Source organism: Gracilinanus agilis, chromosome 2, assembly GCF_016433145.1.
Source record: "Gracilinanus agilis isolate LMUSP501 chromosome 2, AgileGrace, whole genome shotgun sequence".
NCBI lineage: Eukaryota > Metazoa > Chordata > Mammalia > Didelphimorphia > Didelphidae > Gracilinanus > Gracilinanus agilis.
The window spans coordinates 635,761,498-635,782,787 of NC_058131.1; the positions used below are offsets into that span (position 1 = coordinate 635,761,498).

Sequence of the window (21,290 nt, forward strand, 5' to 3'; positions counted from 1 at the left end):
TAACAGATATGGCAGTGAATTTCTTTAATCACAGGAAAACAAGGCAGCTTCATAAACTATAAAATAAAATACATATAAATAAAAAACCTAAACATCTGATTCTCTGGAAAACATGTTTCATAATACAATAAATGATATGTGCTTCTTTCCATTCAAGGTGCCAATTTTCATTTGGATCACCTAAGAATAAGGAATAATCAATCAAAAACACAAATTCAAATATAATCCAATTAATATAGCTTAATTTGCTGGATTGTCAGGAAAGCTCCATAGACGTACAAGACAAGGTACATCACATATTAAATGTGCTATTCTGATTTTTATACAGTTCAAAACAAAATCAGCGATAGCTTTATGGCAGGAAAACCATTACACAAAGGAAGTTTCAAGGTTATTCAAAGGTTACATAATCCCACTTAATTTGCCTCACTAATGGTAGCAATGTTCATGGGTTGATGGTATGTATTCAATGCTTTTTTTTTTTTGTAGAAACTGTTTTCTCACCCACCCCTGAGTATTTTCCAAGTCATTGCCAGGCTGTTGGCAGAGAGGGGTCCCCTCACAAAGGGCCAAGGAAAAAATAAAGGGAACCTATGGATTAGAACTACTTTAACCTTAACAGTTAACTAAAACAACAGCACACTTTACCCAAAAAGGAATCTAAATAAACAAAGCTGATTAAAAAAAGGCACTGATGGCTGGTGATGATCATTATTATTGGGCTCCTAGTATTCATTTACTTAAGTGAAACTGCAATTGCCTGGCAGAGGCTCTACAGAGACCTCCTTTCTCCGAACTCCAAATTTTTGGTGCTATTCCCACTTTTGTTGGCAGACAAATAGGATGATGAAAAATAAAATGTTTATCTACATAGCTACCAAAAGTTGTAGATATGAAAAACAACAGTCATAAAATCTGAAAGTAAAAATATTAACAGCTAAATTATATTTTGATAATAATACAATGGTCAATAACTAATGGCAGAATATTAATCCTAAAAAGTACCTCAAATAACAAGAATGTAATTTCAACCCATTCCTAAGATTTCTACTAAGCTTGAGGGTATAGAATGTGGAACAATCAGCTAATGGGATGCTCTTCATAAACTATCTGATAACTGATTTCATTATAGAAAAACTTTAACACATGAAAATATATTTCATAATAAGAAACTCAAAAAAACTAAAATAAAAAAGCTCCATTTGCAAATACAATTAATTGTTAATTCAATATTTATAAATTATCTATGAACAACTTCCAGTTATTGTGCCATGTAATAATAAAAAATAAATATGAAATCAAAACATACATCAACTTTAAAAGTTTTATGTTAATTACTGGGTGTCAAAAAGTGGTAAGCAAATGAAACATTTACAACTTTAGCCAAAATCCGTTTTTCCTAATCTTTACTTTTTAATTTGAAATTAGGGGCTGCATATACTTTCTCCTATAAAATAGCAGTAAAAGAAATCAGTTCAAGATGAGGGAAAGTCAAACATTTTGGTGCTCCTTCAAAAGGATAAATTCCTGTTCTGTTTTTAACATGAATAAATTTTTTTTTGCCAGAAACACCATAGAACTCTAACCAAAGAATAAACTTTGCTAGCTGGTCATGTTTGTTCTGCCAGTGTCCTACAGTCAAAAAGACACTTATGAAAAAAGAAGCTAAGGGATACACATCAAATATATACAAGAACCTAAAACTATAGAACCCATAGCCAATTATCTCCATGGTATAAGTCATAAAGGAAAGTAGTTTGGGAATCAAAATAACACAGAACCATACCTTAGAGAGCAAAAACTCAGTTTGCAATAAAAGTCTGGGTTTCACTTGCTACAGCATGGAGGAGAGATCATAGGCTGTGAAATTTCAAAAGTTCTCACAATGTCCTGGTAGAAAAAAAAAAGTGAATATTAAAGAAAATATCATTCAACTTAAAAGCAATGTAAAAAGTCAAGATCTCACAAACTGAGGAGGATATGTGGCTTTACCTTCCAGTCTTGATAACTCAGTGATATAATATCTTGGTGCCTGATTTGTGTGCTTTCTTCTTCACTTTCCTCATTACGCTGGGTAATGGGCTCTGTTAAGACAAAAAAGTTTTCAAACATTAGTAAATCACAAGAGGTTTTTTCCTATAATAGAATTGTAAATTTAAAAACACTTGTTATTGAATTAAATAATTACATGCCACTTCATTTAAAATATATTGAATGTAATCCAACATGTGACACGTTAACATATTATCAATTTATTACAATAACAACATGAATTTGTTTCCTTTTATTTTCAACAGTAATTGGGTATTAGATAAACAATTATTTTCCTCCCCACAAATGTGTTGAGTGCCTCTGGTATGCATGATAATACATGAGGAATTTTGGGTGAAAATTTGTTAGGAAAGATTATAATCACTGATGTTGAAGAGTTTGCTATATAGTTGGCTACATCATACATAAAACAAAGGGAAAATTTCAAAACAGCATATAATTGTGCACAGGAACATATGAGACATACAAGTATATGTGAAAGTTTAGAAAAAATGAAATAGGGCAAGAGTGATCAGGGAAGTTTTTCTTGAAAGTCATGGGTTTGGAGTTACATACTATAAGAAATAATTAACAAGTTGGTAGAATAAAGGGGAATGAATTCTAAGTGAAGAAAATGGGTTATATGAATCTGAAAATTATTAATAATGCCCAAGTAGGAGGAATAAACAAACTGACCTGGATGGAACAAAAGTATTCTGAATAGTAATTAGATTGAAAAGGAAAGAAGGAACTGTGTTATTTAATGTAAAGATTTAATGTAAAGGAAGTTTCTTGATATGATAGGTAATGGGAAATCATTATAGCTTAAGAAATAAAAAGAGATAATTGCAACTGTTAAAATATAGAGTACTTTAGAACAGTGGAGACTACAGGAAGATTAAACGAATGAGACATTTATAATTGAAAAGAATGAGGTACTTAGATTTAGATTTCTATGAAAAGCATTACCGTAAGTAATGGATTATATCCAATCTCTCACTCAAGAGAAATTGTGGTAGAAGAAATGACAAGAATTTGTGACAATTAAATTAGGATATAAGGGAGAATTAGCAAACTAGGGACAGAATATTCCAAAGATAAGTGCATGAAGAAGATGGATGAGAATGGTTTGCTTAAAAACAAAAGGAAAATTAGGAAATAATACTTGTTACGAGTAAGATGACAACTGGTTTAGTTTTCAACAGGCTATGTTTCAGGTGGTGATCTGATGAGCAACTGCAAATTTGGGAATGCAGATAGAGATGGGTGGATTAACAAATTAATGCCAACACACTGTATTAAAAGACACAGAAAAAAGAAAATGGAAGAAAATCTAAAATTGAACATTTTAAGGAAATCTTTAAGGAAATTTAGAGGATGGCAATAAGTATTTATCCAGAACCTATAAATTGCCAGGCATTGTGCTAAGAACTTTTTTTACAAATATAATTTCATTTGATCCTCACAATAGCCTTGTAAGACAAGTGCTATTATCCCCATTTTTCAGTTGATAAAACTGAGGAAGGCAAAGGTTAAGTGACCTGCTCAAGATCAGTGCTAGTAAATGTCTGAGGCTGGATTTGAAATTAAGGTTTTTTTAGACCAGAGCTTTATCCAATTGTTTCATCTCTCAGAGTTTAAAGAGAATACTAATATGACAATGTATTTAGTTATAATTTTATTTATTGTTTTTTAACAACTTAATCTTATTTAAGTGTAAACCTTGTAATAAAACTCAGTTGCTTAAAAAATAGAAATTTTTAATTTTTAATTTAAAAAAATCTCTATAAACTAAAATTTTAAAACAAAATCATTACCTATTATTGGCAGTTTATCTTGGTCAAGCCTTATCCTTGCAAAACCATCCTAAAACACAAATGTGATACATTATTTTACCGACTGTTATTAAGATGAGAAAACATCTTATTTTCAAAGCCTATCTCTCAAATGGTAGCAATATAGCATCAGAAAATTGAGGTAACAGTACAAATAAAGGTTAGGAAACCTGATTTCCCTTAATTTCCCTGTCATGATGTGGACAGTAATATAAATCATGATATTTGGCATTAGAAAAGACTTATATATACAAATATATTCTGAGAATAAACATAAAACTTCAGCTGCCTCAATTGTGTGTTAGAACTCAGCAACATTTGGCAGGCCAACTTTACAGTAAGAGAAAAAGTAGCACTGAAAGTTGTCTAGCAACAAGCCTATCTTCAAAAGGGGAGGTTTCACTGTCACTAAAAGTATTCAAGCAAGAGTTGGACAAAGATAGGATCTATGTCACCCACCCACCCATCCAACCATCCATCCAATCTGACCCAAGAGTCAGTGTTTTGTCCACTGTGCCACCCGTCCTTGACTTAATGCTCTGCAAAGTATACTCACATTATGACTTTACAAAATCAAAAAACATTTATTGATATCTTTGATTTTTACATTACTAAAATTTATCCCAATATCTTTTTCCTTCCTCCCCTGCAAAGAGACAATTCATCTAACAAAGAATATTTTTTAAAGAAAAAAGTGAAAGCAGAAAACTAATTCAGCAGAACTGATTGATATATTGGAAAACACTAAAGGTTTTAGGTGGATGGGAAGACTGTCAACACTGGAGGCCCCCTCAGTACTTCTGAGCTTTCCTATTCACTCTTTGGCAGAACTCATTTTTGTGTTTTCTCCCCCAACTGGAGTTTGGGCATCCTTAGGAATAAGGACTGTCTCATCAGCACTTAATATAGGACTTGCTTTATCCATAGGAAGTGCTTAAAAATACTTTTTCTTCCATCCATCCATCCATCCATCCATTCATTCTGTGACTGACATTCAGAAAGCTTTATAGTGGTATAATATGAACATAAATCAAGTGATTTTATATATGTTTATTATATTTAATAAATGTTTACTTTAAAGTGGGTACAGTGCTACCAATTGGAAATGTATCTCCTAATTACATAATTTCTATCAGAAATTCAGATTCAGTCTCCATCTTTTAAAGAAAAATATCTTGGTATTATTTCAATATTGGTTCAATGATTAGCTGTATCCAAATCTAATTATAATATTTAAAATAGCTTTTAAAATGTCAAAGTTATAAACTCAAAATACTGATTTATTTTAATCAATTCAATACTGACAAGGTAAAATCAGTATTTCAGAAAACATCAACTAGTTTGTACCAATGTGAGTTTCTTCTGGCCTTTTATACACAAACATTATTTTTCAAATAGGGAGGAACAATAAAGATTTTTAGAAAACTAGCTTTAACATTTTTTTTACATTCATATTATTGGTAGCTTTTAAAAATTTATATAGATAGTTGGAAAAAATTTTAATTAAGTCTTACCCTTATAATGAAGGAAACATGGAAGATATTTTCCACAGTTCTGGCAAAAGAATCTGGATCAATCACAAAGTCAAAGAAGGATATAGGAGTCTCAGCTATAAACAAGGAAAAATAGAAAAGAAGTTACTCTTTACACCAAAATCCATATAACAGCATTTCTGTTAAAGAGTGAAAGTGATATTAACTAAAAGATGGCAATAAATTATATAAAAATATTTGTAAAAATATTCTTAAAAATCGTTTTAAATAGACTTTTAAGAGAAAAAGAAAATGCCTAATCACTTCATTTAAAATTTATTTAAAATTTTATAAATTTCTAAATGCATCTTGTTTAAGTTAGAAGTTGAAGTAACACTCACGCTCTTCTCTAAAATAGGTCTGCAGTAATCCCAAGATCCTTTCTACCTCTTTTTCTGTAGCCTCTTGGTGGGATTCCTCCATTTTTTTCAACTGGAAATTACAAGCAAGTTAACAAACATGAATTCTCATTATCACAATTATACAGAAAGGTACTACCCAAAACAAGTTGAGCCATTTATATGCTTATTCATATGGGAGACATGAGGGTTTTAGTAAATCACCAACTCAAGTTGAAACAGTATCATGACATGGAAGCCAAAAAACCTAATGGGATCCTAAGTTTCATTAACAGGAGTATTATGTATAAAAGGAGAGATGGCAATTTTATTTTATACTGCCTTGATGAGACCACATCTCATGTATCAGCTCTAGATTTCATACCACATTTTAGAAGTACTGATAAAATGACATATACTAGAAGGGCAACTAATTTAATGAGTGGACAGGAAACTCTAGAATAGTGATGGTGAACCTTTTAGAGATGGAGTGCCAGGCCCCATCCCCACCCTATCCCCATCCCATCCCCATCCTAGCCCCCAGACTAAGTGCCATGCCAGTCCCTCCCCAACATACTGGGTATGCCAACCCCCCAATACACCAACACAGGGAAGGGAGAAAGCACTCCCATTGGGCTGCTGAGTAGAAGGGTGGGTGAAGTGAGGAATGTCTTCAGCGAGTGTAGAGAAGGGGAGAGGTGTGGCCCAAAAGCTCTGCTCCCCTCCAGTTCTGCTGCCTGTGAGCCACCCACCTTACAGTGTACTCCCATTGGAAAGCTAGGCAGAGGGGTAGGGGATGTGAAAAAATGTCATCAGGTACAGTGGAGGGGGGGAGGGGAGCAGCTTTGCCCAAGTCTGCCTTTCTAGTAATTAACTTGGGGGTTGGGAGAAGAGGGTGGTCAAGTGCCCAGAGAGTGCTCTGCATGCCACCTTTGGCACCTGTGCCATAGGCTTACCATCACTGCCTTAGAATATACAGATAACTTGAAGATACTAAAGCTATTTTATTTAGTCTACAGATGAAAAAACCTAGGTGGTACGTGATCATTGTCTTCAAACGTTAGAAACAACTGTCAAATGGAAAAATGATTAGATTTGTATGTTTAATTCCAAAGAGTAGATCTAGGTGCCATCAGTAGAAAGTGCAAAGAGGCAAATTTCAACTTGATAAAAAATAATTAAAAAGTTATACTAAAATTAAAAATTAAAAGCAACCTCCCTAATAATTAGAACTGTCTGAAAGTGGAATAAGTCACTTCAGAAAGCAATAATCTATCACTAAAAGTTTTCAAATGGGGATTGGATAATCACTTCTAAGGGATATTATAGAGAAAATTCCTATCCAGGTATAGGTTGATCTAAATTATCTCTGAGGTTCTTTGCAACTGTATTTATTTACTCTTCCTAGCTGAAAGCCACATTTATCTACCAAATAGCACCACGGATGACATCCAAGTATAAACTTGTCAAATACAATAAAGATTCCATTTAAAAAGAATAAATGTAAACAGTTTCCATTTCTAGTAACAGAGTTTAAAAAATTATCCTGCTAATAGAAGGAAAAAATAAAATTAACAAATATACTTCTCAGAATACTTATAGAAGAGAAACTGATAAATCAATTCCAAAATAAATGAAAGCCAAACCTCCTTAAAAATTTTTTTTAAAAGCAATCAAAACATGAAAATGATAAGAAATGACGAGAAAAGCACAGTTCTAAAAATGCATCCCATTTTCCTATCTCATGACTCTCATATGACAGTGTCCTTAAAACATAAAGTTGGCTGAATATTGCATCTAAATATAAAAACATTAATTACTGCAAGAAGCAAACCTCTGCAGGCATGGCCCTTTCTTCTTCTTTGTTATCTTTTCTTTTCTGACGTTCATTCCGTTGCTTTGGCACAGGAGGATCAGTCTTAAATGAACCAAATCTATTAGAGAAAGAGAAAAAAAAATCTATCTGTTCAAACAAGCTATAACTTACCCAAGTAATTTGGTAACTCCTGCTCAACATGATACATCACAAAGGGTGCTTCCTTTGGGGGTAAAGTTTGACCAAAGTCTGAATTACAGCTGTCTTTGGGACTTTGGACAATTCCATTTACTTCTCTGGATCTCACTTTTCTGATCTTTAAAATGAGAGGTTGGATTAGTGACCACTAGGATTCTTCCTAAACTCTAGTTCCAGCATATAATAATAGTTTAGAACTCAAGTTATTTTGTTCTAAGGATGTATAAAAAATTATTCTCAAAGACATATGGCTGCCACCAGGCTTATAAGAATACTACCAAATAGGATTGTATTTAGTCTCTCCCTATCTTCACGTCCATATCCAATAGTTTTCCAAAGTTTTACTCAACTAAAAATATCTTCTGATATATTTTGAGTTTCCCTTAAGTGTTTTAAGTTTACCCCAATAAATCCTCCTCAGACTACTAGTCTCTTGATCTTAAAATAATTTTTTCGCAGAAGATAAAATAGAGAAGTGGAGAAGAACTTTAAATGGGATAAAGCACTAAGTATCAGTGAAGGGAGTACTGACAAGCATACAGATCCCATTCCCTATTAAGACTATATTTCTAAAAGGAAGAATTTAATTGTAGGAGAAAAATTTTGAATTTAGAAAGTAGAAAGAACATTAAAGACTAACCTCACCTATGGCATTTTAGCGATCAGGAAACAGACCAAGATAATTTAAATGACTTGTCCATGCCCATAAAAGCAGTAAGCAACAGATTTAGGATTTTAACTCAGGCTGACAGAATCCAAATCTAGTATTTAACCATTATACCAAGTGTCTCAGGAAATCTTAAAACTAGTAAAATCTGCTTTAAAGTAGAGTGAGGCAGCATGTTTTAGAGAAGTTCCCAAACTTTTCTGAATGTACACTGAGACAATAAAACAAAATTAAGGCTTTAATTCCCAGTGTGTGTGTATTTGCTTATTTTATAAATTATACCCATATATTACCACACTAATAATTATGTGTTATGCAATTATGCATATATAAATATACAAAGATAACAGATATAAAAGGACATGCTAAAGATGAAATAATATTTGATCCCAGAGCCAATAGGGAGCCAATGGAACTTGAATGAGATAGTCACATCTGTGCTTTAGAAAAATCACTTTGACAGTTATTTGGAGGATGAACTAGAGAAGGGAGAGACTTGAGACCATTAATGAATTATTTAAGAAGCCATTGAAATAGTTCAAAAGCAAGAGGTGATAAGGGTCAGAATTAGAGCAGTGCCTGTGAGAATAGAGAAAGGTATACAGGCAAGATGTATAAGGTATAAATAACAAGATCTAGCAATTGACCGGATATGGGAGATGAGTGAAAATTTAAAGATGACATGGTGGTTGAGAACATGAGTGATTGCTGATGTCCTCTACAGCAAAAGGGAAATTCATAAGACAACCAAGTTTTGGGGATAACAATAATCTGCAATACCCCTGAAATGAAAAGGGGTAGAGTACCTTCTTATTCACAAAACACCTTCCTGAAGGGAGGAGTGAGTCAAGTGCCTGCTACCACCTTGAGAACATGGGGTATTAAAGACACTTTGGTAGGGTGGAATTTTGCCAGGAAACTCGCTACAAGTACTGGGTTAAAGTTAGGTTATGACTACTCTGAGGGGCCATCACCTGGGCAAAGAACTAGGGAGGTTAGCAATGGGAGATGGCAGTGAAGGGATATAGAGCCACAAATGGATGAAGAAAGTAGAACTGATAAATTAAGGAAAAGTCCATGGCTGGCTTAGGGAAAGCAGAGGGATATACTCCTTAAGGTCATATAGCATAGCATGGTTTCTGCTTTGGAGAACATTGGACTTGGAGTCAGAGAGAATTAAGAATTCAAATCCTCTCAGATACCTCCTAGCTATGTGACTCTAAGTTTTGAGGCCTCAATTTCTCCAACCTATGAAATGATGGGAGTGGACTCAATGACTTTTTAAAAACTCTTACCTCTAAACAAACATTTCTATAAGGCTCTCATCCCAACTTTCAATGCCTGGTTCTGAGGATCCCCTGAAGAGTAGTTTTCAAACCTTTCCAGTTTTCCCTAGCCCCATATCTAATAGTTTTTTTTTTCTACTCCTTCCCACAATTTCCACTTAAGAAATTCTGTTGTTCACCTGGGAGATCATGTTGGGTGAGATATACCATAACAGTCCACCTTCATCACAACCCCAGATAACAAAAGAGTTAATGTGAGAGACATAAAAGCATTCTAATTGGCTGCAAGTACAATATGAATCAAAGTGAGATGACTATCCAAAATAATGCAATTTTAGGCTGCACTGGTATCAGAAGAGTGTCTAGTTTAAGGGAAATTAATAAATAGTTCTCTTGCATGTTGTGTTATCAATTCACATTTGAGGTACTGTATACAGGTATGAGAGTCAATCTTTAAGATGGAAACTGTCACAAATTGTAGTATATCTAATAAAGAACAACTAAGATGTTTAGGACATATTAACAGTTGAAGTCAGTCTAAAGAAGAGATTTCATGGACACATGACAGTCACCTTCAAATATCTGAAGAGCTATCATATGGGAGAGAGAATAAAAACTTAAATTCTCCTGCACCAGAGAGAAAAATTAAAGGATTGCAAATACAAGTAAACAATATAATATTTAAAAGCACCACAGATAAAAGAACCAATATCATACTAAATATATTTGTATATGAAACAGCAGAGCATCTAAACACATGAGGGAGAAATTAGAAACGATAATCTCTAATATCTCCTAACTCTAGTAATCTGTAGATTGCTAAATGGGAAAAGAAAGGATTTTACATCTCAGTCATGCATACTACCTTTTTAAAAGCTGACCATGTATTAGGATACAAAAACTTCACAAGAATAAAAAAATAAAAAGTAGGAATACTGAAAGCATTCTTTATCACAATGTGATAAAAGTTAATAATCTTTGAAGGAAAAAATTAACAATCAACTAGATACTTATGACCTTAAGAACTGTTGGGTCAAAGAGCAAATCATAGAAACAAGAAAATCTTATCCAAGAGCATAACAATGAAAAAACATACCAAAACTTCCAAGATGAAGCTAAAATAGTCTAGTGCAAAATTTATATCTTTAAATGCTTTCATCAGCAAGAGAGAAAGAATAAAAACAATAAACTGGACATGGAGCTAAAAAAAACAAATTTAACACCAAAGCAGAACATTTAAAACTAAAGAAAAAGATTAACAAAACTGGAAGCAAAAGAAATAGATAAAACTTTTTCTGAAAGAAAAATAATCAAATAATTAGTTGACAGGATTTTTTAAATCACAAAAAACTAATTTTCATAAAAAAAGGAGAATTCACAGTTGCAAAAGAAATCACAAAAACTCTTGCTCAATTATGTGCCAATAAAGCTAATAAGGATTTAATAGATGAGTGACTTAATAGATGAGTGAAATAACTTAGTAACAAAAGTAGACAAACTTACAAAAAAGGTATCCAAATTAACAGTATTCTCTACATGATCCAATATTAGAAAAATTAAACAAAGCCATGAGTGAAGTCCCTGCAAGAAACACCAGAACCAAATGAATTTACAAGTGAATCCAATCAAATATTCAATCCCAATATTATGTTTTGAAAAAAAAAAAGTAAAAGGACTTTAAATTCCTTCTGCAATGCAAAATTGGCTTTGATATTGTGTAATTAGAATCTATTACCCTAAAAAGTACAATTCCCAGCACCTCACTCTCCTCACGTTACATGCTGACATAGGGAGAATATAAATTTGCTGTAGCCCCACCTCTCGCTCTCTTGTCTTCCTATCAGGGCATTGGTGGAGTGGGCTTTTTAAACAGGCAAGGAGAAATTAGTAACATAGTCTTCATTTTGTTAAATAATTAAGTTTTTTTACTTCTATTTCCTTTTTATTCCTTCTACTTCAAGTGATTATTAATAAATTGTATAAAATTAATACTTGGAGTTGCTGGATATTAATTTAAGTCCTACATTTATGGCAACCAGAAGTGAGGTTTAGAACCCTTAATTCTGAGTAAATTAGTTTGAAAAGAAATTGTGTTCCTCCTGCCATGGCTTTTTAGCCTTTCCCCTCTAGGAAGTAGTGGAGTCTTCACCTGTCTGTCTTGCTTCCCACTGCTGTTGCTGCTTCCTTCTTTATTGCCTGGGTGGTCCCGCCCACCATTGCAGCCTCGGCTCCTGCTATTGCTGGTAAAAGTATTAACCCCTCTTTCCCTTGCATTGCTAGCACCTGAATGCAAAGCCCTGGTATTTCTTTTAGGCAACAATCAGCCTCCTAAAGAGCTTTTACCTTAGAAGATGCTTCTACCCTCTTAACTCCCTGTCCACATGGCAGTGGAAGCAAGTGGCTCCCTGGCATTTTTACTCCTAAGGGGGAGGAGAAGAAACATTATTCTTCCAAACAGGAAGTAGATTTGTAACCAATTTAATAAGTAGAATTGCAAGCATGGCCCATTCCGGGAGAGCATTACGGACCTTGCACAGCTCAAAGTTTTGGAGTATCTTCTCTTACTACTGTTTCTCGGTGCACTGGTCCTTGCAATTAACTTGAGTAATCCTGAAATTCAGGGGGAAGATTCATCTCCCTACACCCCCTTACCATTTTGATCTGCCCAGTATCTACCTATGCTCAGCAAGGTTATAAGGAACCCCAGAGTTGTGACCAAAGGAATCTAGATGGATGATGATACTGGGGAGGGGAAGGAACCTTAAAAGAGTCTGGAGGTGAATTTTTAAGCCTTTTCCGACTCTGCTGTTAACTTGTTCAGTTTTGTTCCCTTCCAAATAGTGAAGAAGTCTCTGTAATGCAGCCATTGGAATTGGGGGGAAAAAAGGACTCTTGAATTCAGTGCCTGTATCCCGTCACATATATTGTATTTGCTGATTGTTTGTTTTAAGATTTAATTTTGTTTGTTAAGTTCACATATTGATCTAATCTGTTATAATTGCTTTAAGTTTCTGTGTTTTGGCCATTAGCTATATGTTCTGTTACTATCTTTATTTGTACCATCCCATATGGACTGGACTGGAGAAAATACCATAAACAACTTGTGCAAACCTTTTTTCTATGGCAAAACCATAGGTCCTTATGAATGCTGCGTTTGTCACCAGATCCATCAAGGTCACATGTTGCCTAAACGGCTTTTTGTGCTCTTTTGTCTTTGTTAATTGTCACATATATGATGATGGATGGACTCCATCAAATTGCTTTACAATCTTTGGAGAATTTAATGAACTAAAAATTTAAATTAATTTTAAGGGGCCTTCAGAAATTATTTTTAGATATCCAATAGCACCACTACCTGTGACTGACCATTTGCCTTCCTTTGAGTTATTTGTAAAAAGAAATAAAGGGTTAATTTAGTAGCTGAAGTGAAGTGTTATAGCACTATTATATTCCCTACCTCCACATTATAAAATGTAATGGATGAGAGTGATCTTCACATCTGAAGTGATTTCATTATTGTAGCCCTCACCTCCACATCGCAATGAATGGGACATATAAAGACATGCCTTTTATACCTGTTATAGTCTCATGCCAGAGGAGGGAGGTTCATCTGGAAGTGGTAAAGTTTTTTTCTAGGGGGCACAGTATCCCTGAATGGCCAGTGAGAGGGAGCGTTTCGCACGAAGCCTAGTAGTTTCTGAATGTTTTTTTATATTTGTAATTCTTCAGCTTACTCTACCCTTGCACCAGAATGATCTAGATTCTTGGTGACATTTTGGACCCAAAATATTTTCATCAGCAGTACAGAGGTTTGTGTTTTGTTTTGTTTTTTTTTCCTGGGCTCTTCTGCCAAATTTTGGAATGATGGCAGTAATAGACTTTGTTAAAAATATCTCAGCCAAGGCTGAAAGATTTGATAGATTTGGAGAACTTGGGACAAGTATCCATGAGCTTCAGTGGCTATAGAGACTCATGTGAATCCTAATGATAGTGGGTTTGCTTGCTATTGTCATATGTGCTCTTATGATTTTGGGGATTTTGGTACTTCTTAAATATGCATTAGCTGTTATACTACTGTTTTGAAAAGCTATTACTTGGTAAAAATCATTTGCACTCACATTATAAATCATGGCCAAGTTAAGAAGGAAAGAGATCTCATTTTTGGGTGAGAAACCTTTGTATTGTGCCTCTGTTGGGCAAACACAGTATGTTACTGATTGTGAACTATGTATTTTTGATTTTTAAAATTTTTATTATTATTTTTCCTTGTATGTACAATGGGATACTGGAGTTTTTTTTTCTCTCATTTTTTTGTACTTGAAGCACATGTTACCAGTATTAATGTTTTTTTGATTTTGCACTAATATAAGTTTAAATTATCCAATTGCTCAAATATAAATACACACCCAAAAGCTCTAGACTATGGAAACCTGCCACTGATTGTTAAATATTATGGGACTTTGATTAATGATTATGTCTGATTCCAGGTGAAGTGATCACAAAAGAGCCATTATACAGTGTGAAGGAATCGCAAAGTTAATCTACACAGTGCCTATGAGCACAAGGTCAAGGAGACCAACCAACCCTGATGGGATTGATGAGAATCTGTGCCAAGATAGAGGACTTGTTTTGGGGTTCCAGGAAGTGGCTATTTGATAATGTCAGATGCAGGATTTCCCCATGCCATATTCTGAAAAGTACCTCAGTTTGGCTAGAATATTGGCTCCCCTATCCCTGAGAGCAAAGGTAGCCAGACCAAGGAATGCTATTTCCTGTCTGCTACAAAAATCTAGTCCCTTTTCTGTCTTTCATAAGTGTGGCAGTTTTCTGTAGTCCTGGCTACTGATTGGGGAAGTGCACATTGCTGCTATAGCCCTACAGGCATGTTAGGACATAAATCACTTTATTGGGCCCTGATTCTAGGACCTGTTATAGGCTTATCTTCCCTACTCAGAATTTTTATGTACTATTTAATTTTGATTTTTTTCTTTTCCTCTATTTGGTTATTTTTTAAATGTTTTTGATTTCCTTTTAACAATTAATTCACATAACTAACTCAGCCATGTATCCCCTGGGTGATCCGTGTATTTGTCAACACCCTCCCCAAGGGGTCTGTATAATTGTCATAAAATTCTAGATTTATAAAAATTTTTCTTGTTTGAGATTAATTTTAGGATAAGAAACTTGCTACCTCCCCAAATCAAGAAAGTGAACTGCACGGAGAAGGCACTATGAAGATGCCTGCAGAAACCACACCCTGTACCAAAAGATCCAGAATGAACTTTGGAATGTAGTGAAATTGAACTGTGTGGGGTTGAAAGCATTTATTTTGAATGTAAACTCTTATGCCAAAGGGGACTGCCCCCCAATTGGTTTTTGGTCAGTGAACCTAGCAAATAGTGGTTTTGCTCTCTCCCTCTTTTATTTCCCTCTTATCTTAGTCTCCCAAAGGATCACAGGGGGATTGTGTAATTAGAATCTGTTACCCTAAAAACTACAATTCCACCCCACTCTCCTCACATTATGTGCTGACATAGGGAGGATATAAATTTGGTATAGCTGTGTAAATGCTCATCCTCATTCATTGTTAGACTCTAGCCATCAGAAATGTCACCCCACCCAACTTAGTAGGGAGGGGAAGATCAGTTACCCACACGTGACAATAAGTAACAAATCAAGAATAAGGGACTGCCGAAAGGGCAGTCCAAAACAGTGTTAACGCTGCCATTTGTCCACTTGAAATTGAAGGTGGATGCAGGAAGTGACAAAAGATGTTATCTCTTAAATATGATGGTAATTTTCTGTGGAGGGTGGGCGCTTTGAACTTGGTGTTGAAGGATCTCTGTTGAGACCTCAGAGGGCTTCCCTCTGAATTGTCACGTGGGTAAGTTAGGCTGACTTCCTTTCTACTTCCTTTCTCCTCCCTTGGTGTTTCTGGAGGCTCTACCCTCAAGGAGGCCTCTCTTGCCTCTCTAACTGTAAAAGGCCTTGTGGCTAGAAGCCTTGTTTAATTAACCTCTGTGCTCCTTTGCTGGGGCCTCTAAATTCTTACCTGGTCTGCACCTATGGTCCAGCCAGAGTTTCTCTCTAAATTTCCCTACCTTCAACCTTCCTAATTGTAAATAAACTTCCATAAAAGTCACCCTGATTTGGATCTATTTTAATTTGGAATTGAGTTAATCCTATACTGGTGACCATACCTTAAATATCTAGTTTCCCCTCTTACATAGCCCTGCCTCTTTCTCTTTTATCTTCCTGCCAGGGCTTTGGTGGAACAGGCTTTTTAAACAGGCAAGGAGAATTTAGTTACATGGTCTTAGTTTTGTTGAGTAATCAAGTTTTCTACTTCTATTTCCTTTTTTCCTCCTTCTATTTCAAGTGATTATTAATAAACTTTATAAAATTAATATTTGGAGTTGCTGGATATTAATTTAAGTCCTACAGGCTAAAGCAGGGAAAGACAAAGCTAAGAAAGAAAGACATAAATCAAGATTCCTAATGAATATTAACAAAATGTCAAAAAGAATCTAGATTTTAAATAATATGATCAGACTAGATTTATACTAGCATTATAGGGCTATTTTTGCTGTTGTTCAGTTATTTTTCAAATCCTTCATAATCCCAACTTTAGGTTTACTTTATAAAGAGAGACTGGAGTGATTTGCCATTTTCTTCCGCAGATCATTTTAAAGATGAGGAAACTGAAGCAAACACCTTGCCCTAGGTCACACAGCTAGTGTCTGAGGTCACATCTAAACTTAAGAAGATGAATCTTCCTGACTTCAAGTCTAGTATTCTAACCATAAGGCCGCCTATCAACTCATTAGTAACAACAATTTTTAAAATTAAAACCACATAATTATAATCAAAAGATGCTAAAAAGGTTTTTTTTAATCTAAAAATTCTGGTATATCATGTAAGATATTTGTCTATATCTAGTATTTTGCCAGACTGCTTTCCAATTTTCTATAAGAATAAGAATAAAGGGACTATTTACTTAATCTGCTAAGTAAATTATATATTTAAAACCAAGAGTAAAATTATATATAGAAGCGATACTTTTCCAAGATCAGAGGTAAAACAAGGATTCCAATTATTAGAGCTAAATTTAACACTGTGATAAATTATAACAACAGCAATGAAAGAAATGTAGGTAATAAATATAAGCCAAGAAGAACTATACTTCTCACTTGTGCAGATATGATAATTTCTCCAGAAGAATCAACCAAAAAGTTCAATGAAACAAATTTCCAAGATATAAAACAAATTCACAGAAATCATCAGTATTCCTGTTTATCAGTAACAGAACCCAGCAGGAATACAATGAAAAAATGCATTCAAAATGACTACAGAAGATGTAAAATATTTGGTAATCTATTAGGACATACATAGAAACTACATTAATCAACTACAAAACACACTTTATGAATGTATAATGAAAGCTAAATAATTGGAGAAATATTAATTTCTCCCAGGTATGCTAAGCCAATATCATTGAAATGTCAACGCTATCTGAATAAGTCTATTTTTTCAGTGCCACATCAAACTTACCAAAGAACTATTTTAGAACTAGACATTAGTAAATTAATCCTGAGGTACAAAGTCAAGAATCTCAAGGAGAAGAGAAAAAAAGGGAGAGAAGGGAATTAGAAAAGCAGGAAAGACATTACCTCTGGGATCTATAAAACAAGGGAAGACTTCACAACCAAGTATCAGATAGAGAAGATTTAAGATGATAAAATGGACAAAAGGGATCACAGACAAACTATCTGGACTCTCGTAAATAAATCAAACAGTCTAAATCTACTGAAAAAAAAAAAGACAATTTTGATACCATAAAATTAAAAAAGTTTTTGGACAAAACAAAACCAATGCAGTTAAAATGAAAAGGAAAAATGAAAATTAAGGGGGAAAATCTTTACATAGAGCTTATCAAATAAAGGCTGCATACAGCTAAAGAAACATAGGAATTGACTCAAATTTCTAAAAATAAAAGTCATTCCTCAATTGATAAATGGTCAAAGTGTGAAATGGTAGCTTTCAAAGGAAGAAATCCAAGCAATCTTACAAATAAGTGCTCTAAATACTATAATTAGAGAAATGCAATTACAGCAACTCTGATATTTTTACCCCATACCCATTAGATTGGCAAAGGTGACAAAAAAAATGACAACAGTTGTAGGGGTTGAAAATAATACACTATTGGTATAAAAGTGAACTGGTCTAACCATTCTGGAAATCAGTTCAGAATTATAACCAAATAGTCAAACCAAACCAAACATTAAATTAAGCATATTCTCAATTAGGTCTATACCTTGAAGAGATGAAAAAAAAATAAGACCCACATATAAAATACATATTTTTAATAGTTCTCTTTTGTAGTAGCGAAAAAGTAGAAATTAAGAGGATGCTCATCACTGGAGACAGCTAAACAAATCATGGCATATGGATTATTCTTATCTTAAGAAATGACAAAATGGAAAGTTTCAGAAAAAATTGGAAGGATCTTATGAAATGATGCAGTGAAATGAGAAAAAGTAGGAGGACAATTTATATAGTAACATTTTTTTAAGTTAAAAGACAAGATCTCTGACCAATGCAATGACAAATCACAATTCCAGAGGACTGAAGATGAAGCATGCTACCCACCTCCTGACAGAGAGGTGACGGATTCAGGATGCAGAATGAGACATACATTTTTGGACATGGCCAATGCAGGAATTTGCTTTGCTTGACTATGCATACTTGTTATGAGGGTTTTCCTTTTTTTCTTGTTCATTTGGGATGGGGAGAGTTGGAAGGGAGAGAAAATACATGCTTGTTAATAGAAAAAAAATTTTTTTAGTGCTTTATGAAGTTCATCTATACTCATGCCAAATATGTTATTTCTAAGATAAATTGTTGATTATCAACCCTTCTGCCATTCCCCAAATGAACTTACAAAAAGTGGAATGTTGGAGCACTCTTCAAGAATCTTATTGATATTAATCCTATTCTGAGCCAGGAATCTTGAGGTAAGAATCCAATAATAATAGTTTCTTCTTCACTGTCACTTTCTTCTACTTCAAGCCGATTTAGGCCCATAAACTTAAGCTGAAACAATAGGTGGAAAAAGTCTTAATTTAGCCAAATGCCTAACTTACCAGATAAAAAAACATTCCTAAGTCTATAAATGATTAGAAACTTTATCATATCTCAGGGATACACACAGCTACAACACAGCAGCTAAATAAGCTTATGAACAGCCATGAAATAAATTGTACGTCCCATGAAAAGGAAAGCTTACCTCCCGAACTTAAAAGAAAAATTAACCACCTAAGTTATAAACTCTTGGTAAGAAAGTATGATGGTCTAACTCTTTAGTATCTTAAGTGCTATTTTCTAGAAGCACAATGTGTACTAGATGTTATTGCACATGTCTACTAACAGATCATTTTTGGAAATATCCACAAAAATTTATCAGCTCTAATGCCAATCAATTACTAAGAATGTGACACATGCAAAACTTTTCTGATTGCTCTAGATATATAAAATCAATACTTTATGTCCTAAGACCAAAGATTATATTGTTGGAAGAGTTGCATATTCAAGTGGCCATTTTTAATAAGGTCAGTGACACAACAATGAAATTTAAAAATTACTTTAATTAGAAAAAACAATCTTTATTTAAAAAAGAGATACCTACATTAGACTATTCACCACTTAATTGATTAAAACAAAACTCTTAGGACATGCATCATGCTACTAAGCAGTGAGGACATGAACATTTTAAGATCTCGTTTTTGCCTTTGGAAGGCTTAAAGTATGGCTGAAAGTAACCAACCTTAATACAATCAAAATCGTATCAAAGTCAAAGCATAGCTGTATGGTCAATTTTTGCTTTGCTAACACAAGAAAATTGGAGTTATTTAATTACATTTGAAAAAGGATATTATTTAATTTTCTAGATAAAGTTAAGATAAGATTCAAAGTATTTAGGAGACAAGACCAGAATCTTGAGATCATGTTAATCTATAGACTTCTCCCTACATGGAATTTCTTTTACCCTATGGCTGGCCAATTCCTCCCTCCTGCTCCTCAAATCCCTGAGACTCAAGAGTTATAATCTGCCCAAACAAAATCACAATCCTCAATCACAATCTCATCTAATACTCCTTTCAAAATTCCTCCACAACTTGGCCTGTGCCATCTGGAATCTCTGCCTTATCATTAAGAAATGCCATTTCACACAGAGACTGATACACAGTGGTAAAATCAAATGTAATGGACTTCTGTACTAGCAGCAATGCAATGATCCAGGAAAATTCTGAGGGATTTATGTAAAAGAACACTACCCACATTCAGAGGAAGAACTGCAGGAGTGGAAACACAGAAGAAAAACAACTGCTTGAACACATGGGTTGAGGCAGACATGATTGGGGATGTAGACTCGAAACTACCACACCAAAGCAACTATCAATAATATGGAAATAGGTCTTGATCAATGACACATGTTAAAATCAGTGGAAATACGTGTCAGTTATGGGGGTGTTGGGGGGCTGAAGGGGAAAATAAGAGCATTAATCATGTAACCATGGACATTTTTCTAAAAAATAAAATTTAAAAATGCCATTTCATTTTCTACCTTTACCACCATCTTTTAGCAATAACCAAAACTCTATTCCTTACCATCTACAACACTGACAAATCTCTCTCATGCCTTGGATACAAGGGACCAGCAAGAGAACTTGGTACACTCATTGCTCCCCACTGCTACTTGCAAATCCTCCCTTTTTCAACTCCCAATAAGCAACTTCTGGTCCTTTGAAGTCCGTACCTTCCAATTATATCATCACGTTCGTAGCCTCATTTGATCATATTCAATGAATACAAGATTAACAAGGTGTAAATTATCTCCAATAAGTTCTCACCAACATGTCCATTCTAACACTCCATTGGAAACCTCTCCACCACTCTAATTTCCTTGTCCAAACTATCCTTCCACTGTATCATATTCTTTTACTCCCTTTGGCAGTTTGCCCCTTTGATCTCTTCTGGACTTGGGAGAGATTTAACATTTTGTGCACATGCTGTATTCCACCCACCCACATCCCTGAAGGGATCCTCCTAGAAGATAGGGGCTTTGTCTTAGCTCTAGCACAAAGCCTTACTCCACCTAGCAGCTTAAAAATGCTCACTAAACAATGACTATTAGCATGCTTCATTAACATCCAAGAAAAGGTTAAATTAAGTGAGGAAAGTTCCCAAGCATGTTAGGTAAGGTATATGTATGAATTTTAGGCAGCTAGATAAGAGTCACACCAGAGAGAGCAGAAAGGGGCTATGCTCTACATCCATGGAGGGAGTCATCCTGTTGCTGAGATCAGAGCTGTGATGAGATCACAAAAGAACTAAAGCAGCAGCATTTCAAGACCTTTGTCAAATAGTGACAGACACAGCAGAGGAACAGGAAGGAAAGGAAACAGGCATTTTCATAACACCTATTATGTGTCAGGCTCTATACCAATGGGGTACCCACTGAACTACAATCTTAAGCCAAGACGAGATAGTGTTCATTTACTTCCTTTTACCTATATAGACAACCAAC

At 34.5% G+C, this 21,290-nt stretch overlaps 1 protein-coding gene across 1 annotated transcript in view; it reads right to left on the reverse strand.

Moving 5' to 3' along the window:
- Positions 1-21,290, reverse strand: part of NSMCE4A (NSE4 homolog A, SMC5-SMC6 complex component) — a 44,248-nt gene continuing 22,958 nt past the window's right edge. Inside the window, exons 5-12 of the mRNA XM_044665635.1 lie at positions 18,645-18,796; positions 7,571-7,670; positions 5,740-5,830; positions 5,381-5,475; positions 3,849-3,897; positions 1,993-2,084; positions 1,787-1,890; positions 1-180 (exon numbers count right to left, since the gene is read on the reverse strand). Of these exons, the coding sequence (XP_044521570.1) occupies positions 1,828-1,890; positions 1,993-2,084; positions 3,849-3,897; positions 5,381-5,475; positions 5,740-5,830; positions 7,571-7,670; positions 18,645-18,796 (642 nt within the window). The 3' untranslated portion in view covers positions 1-180; positions 1,787-1,827. The remainder of the gene's footprint in view (positions 181-1,786; positions 1,891-1,992; positions 2,085-3,848; positions 3,898-5,380; positions 5,476-5,739; positions 5,831-7,570; positions 7,671-18,644; positions 18,797-21,290) is intronic.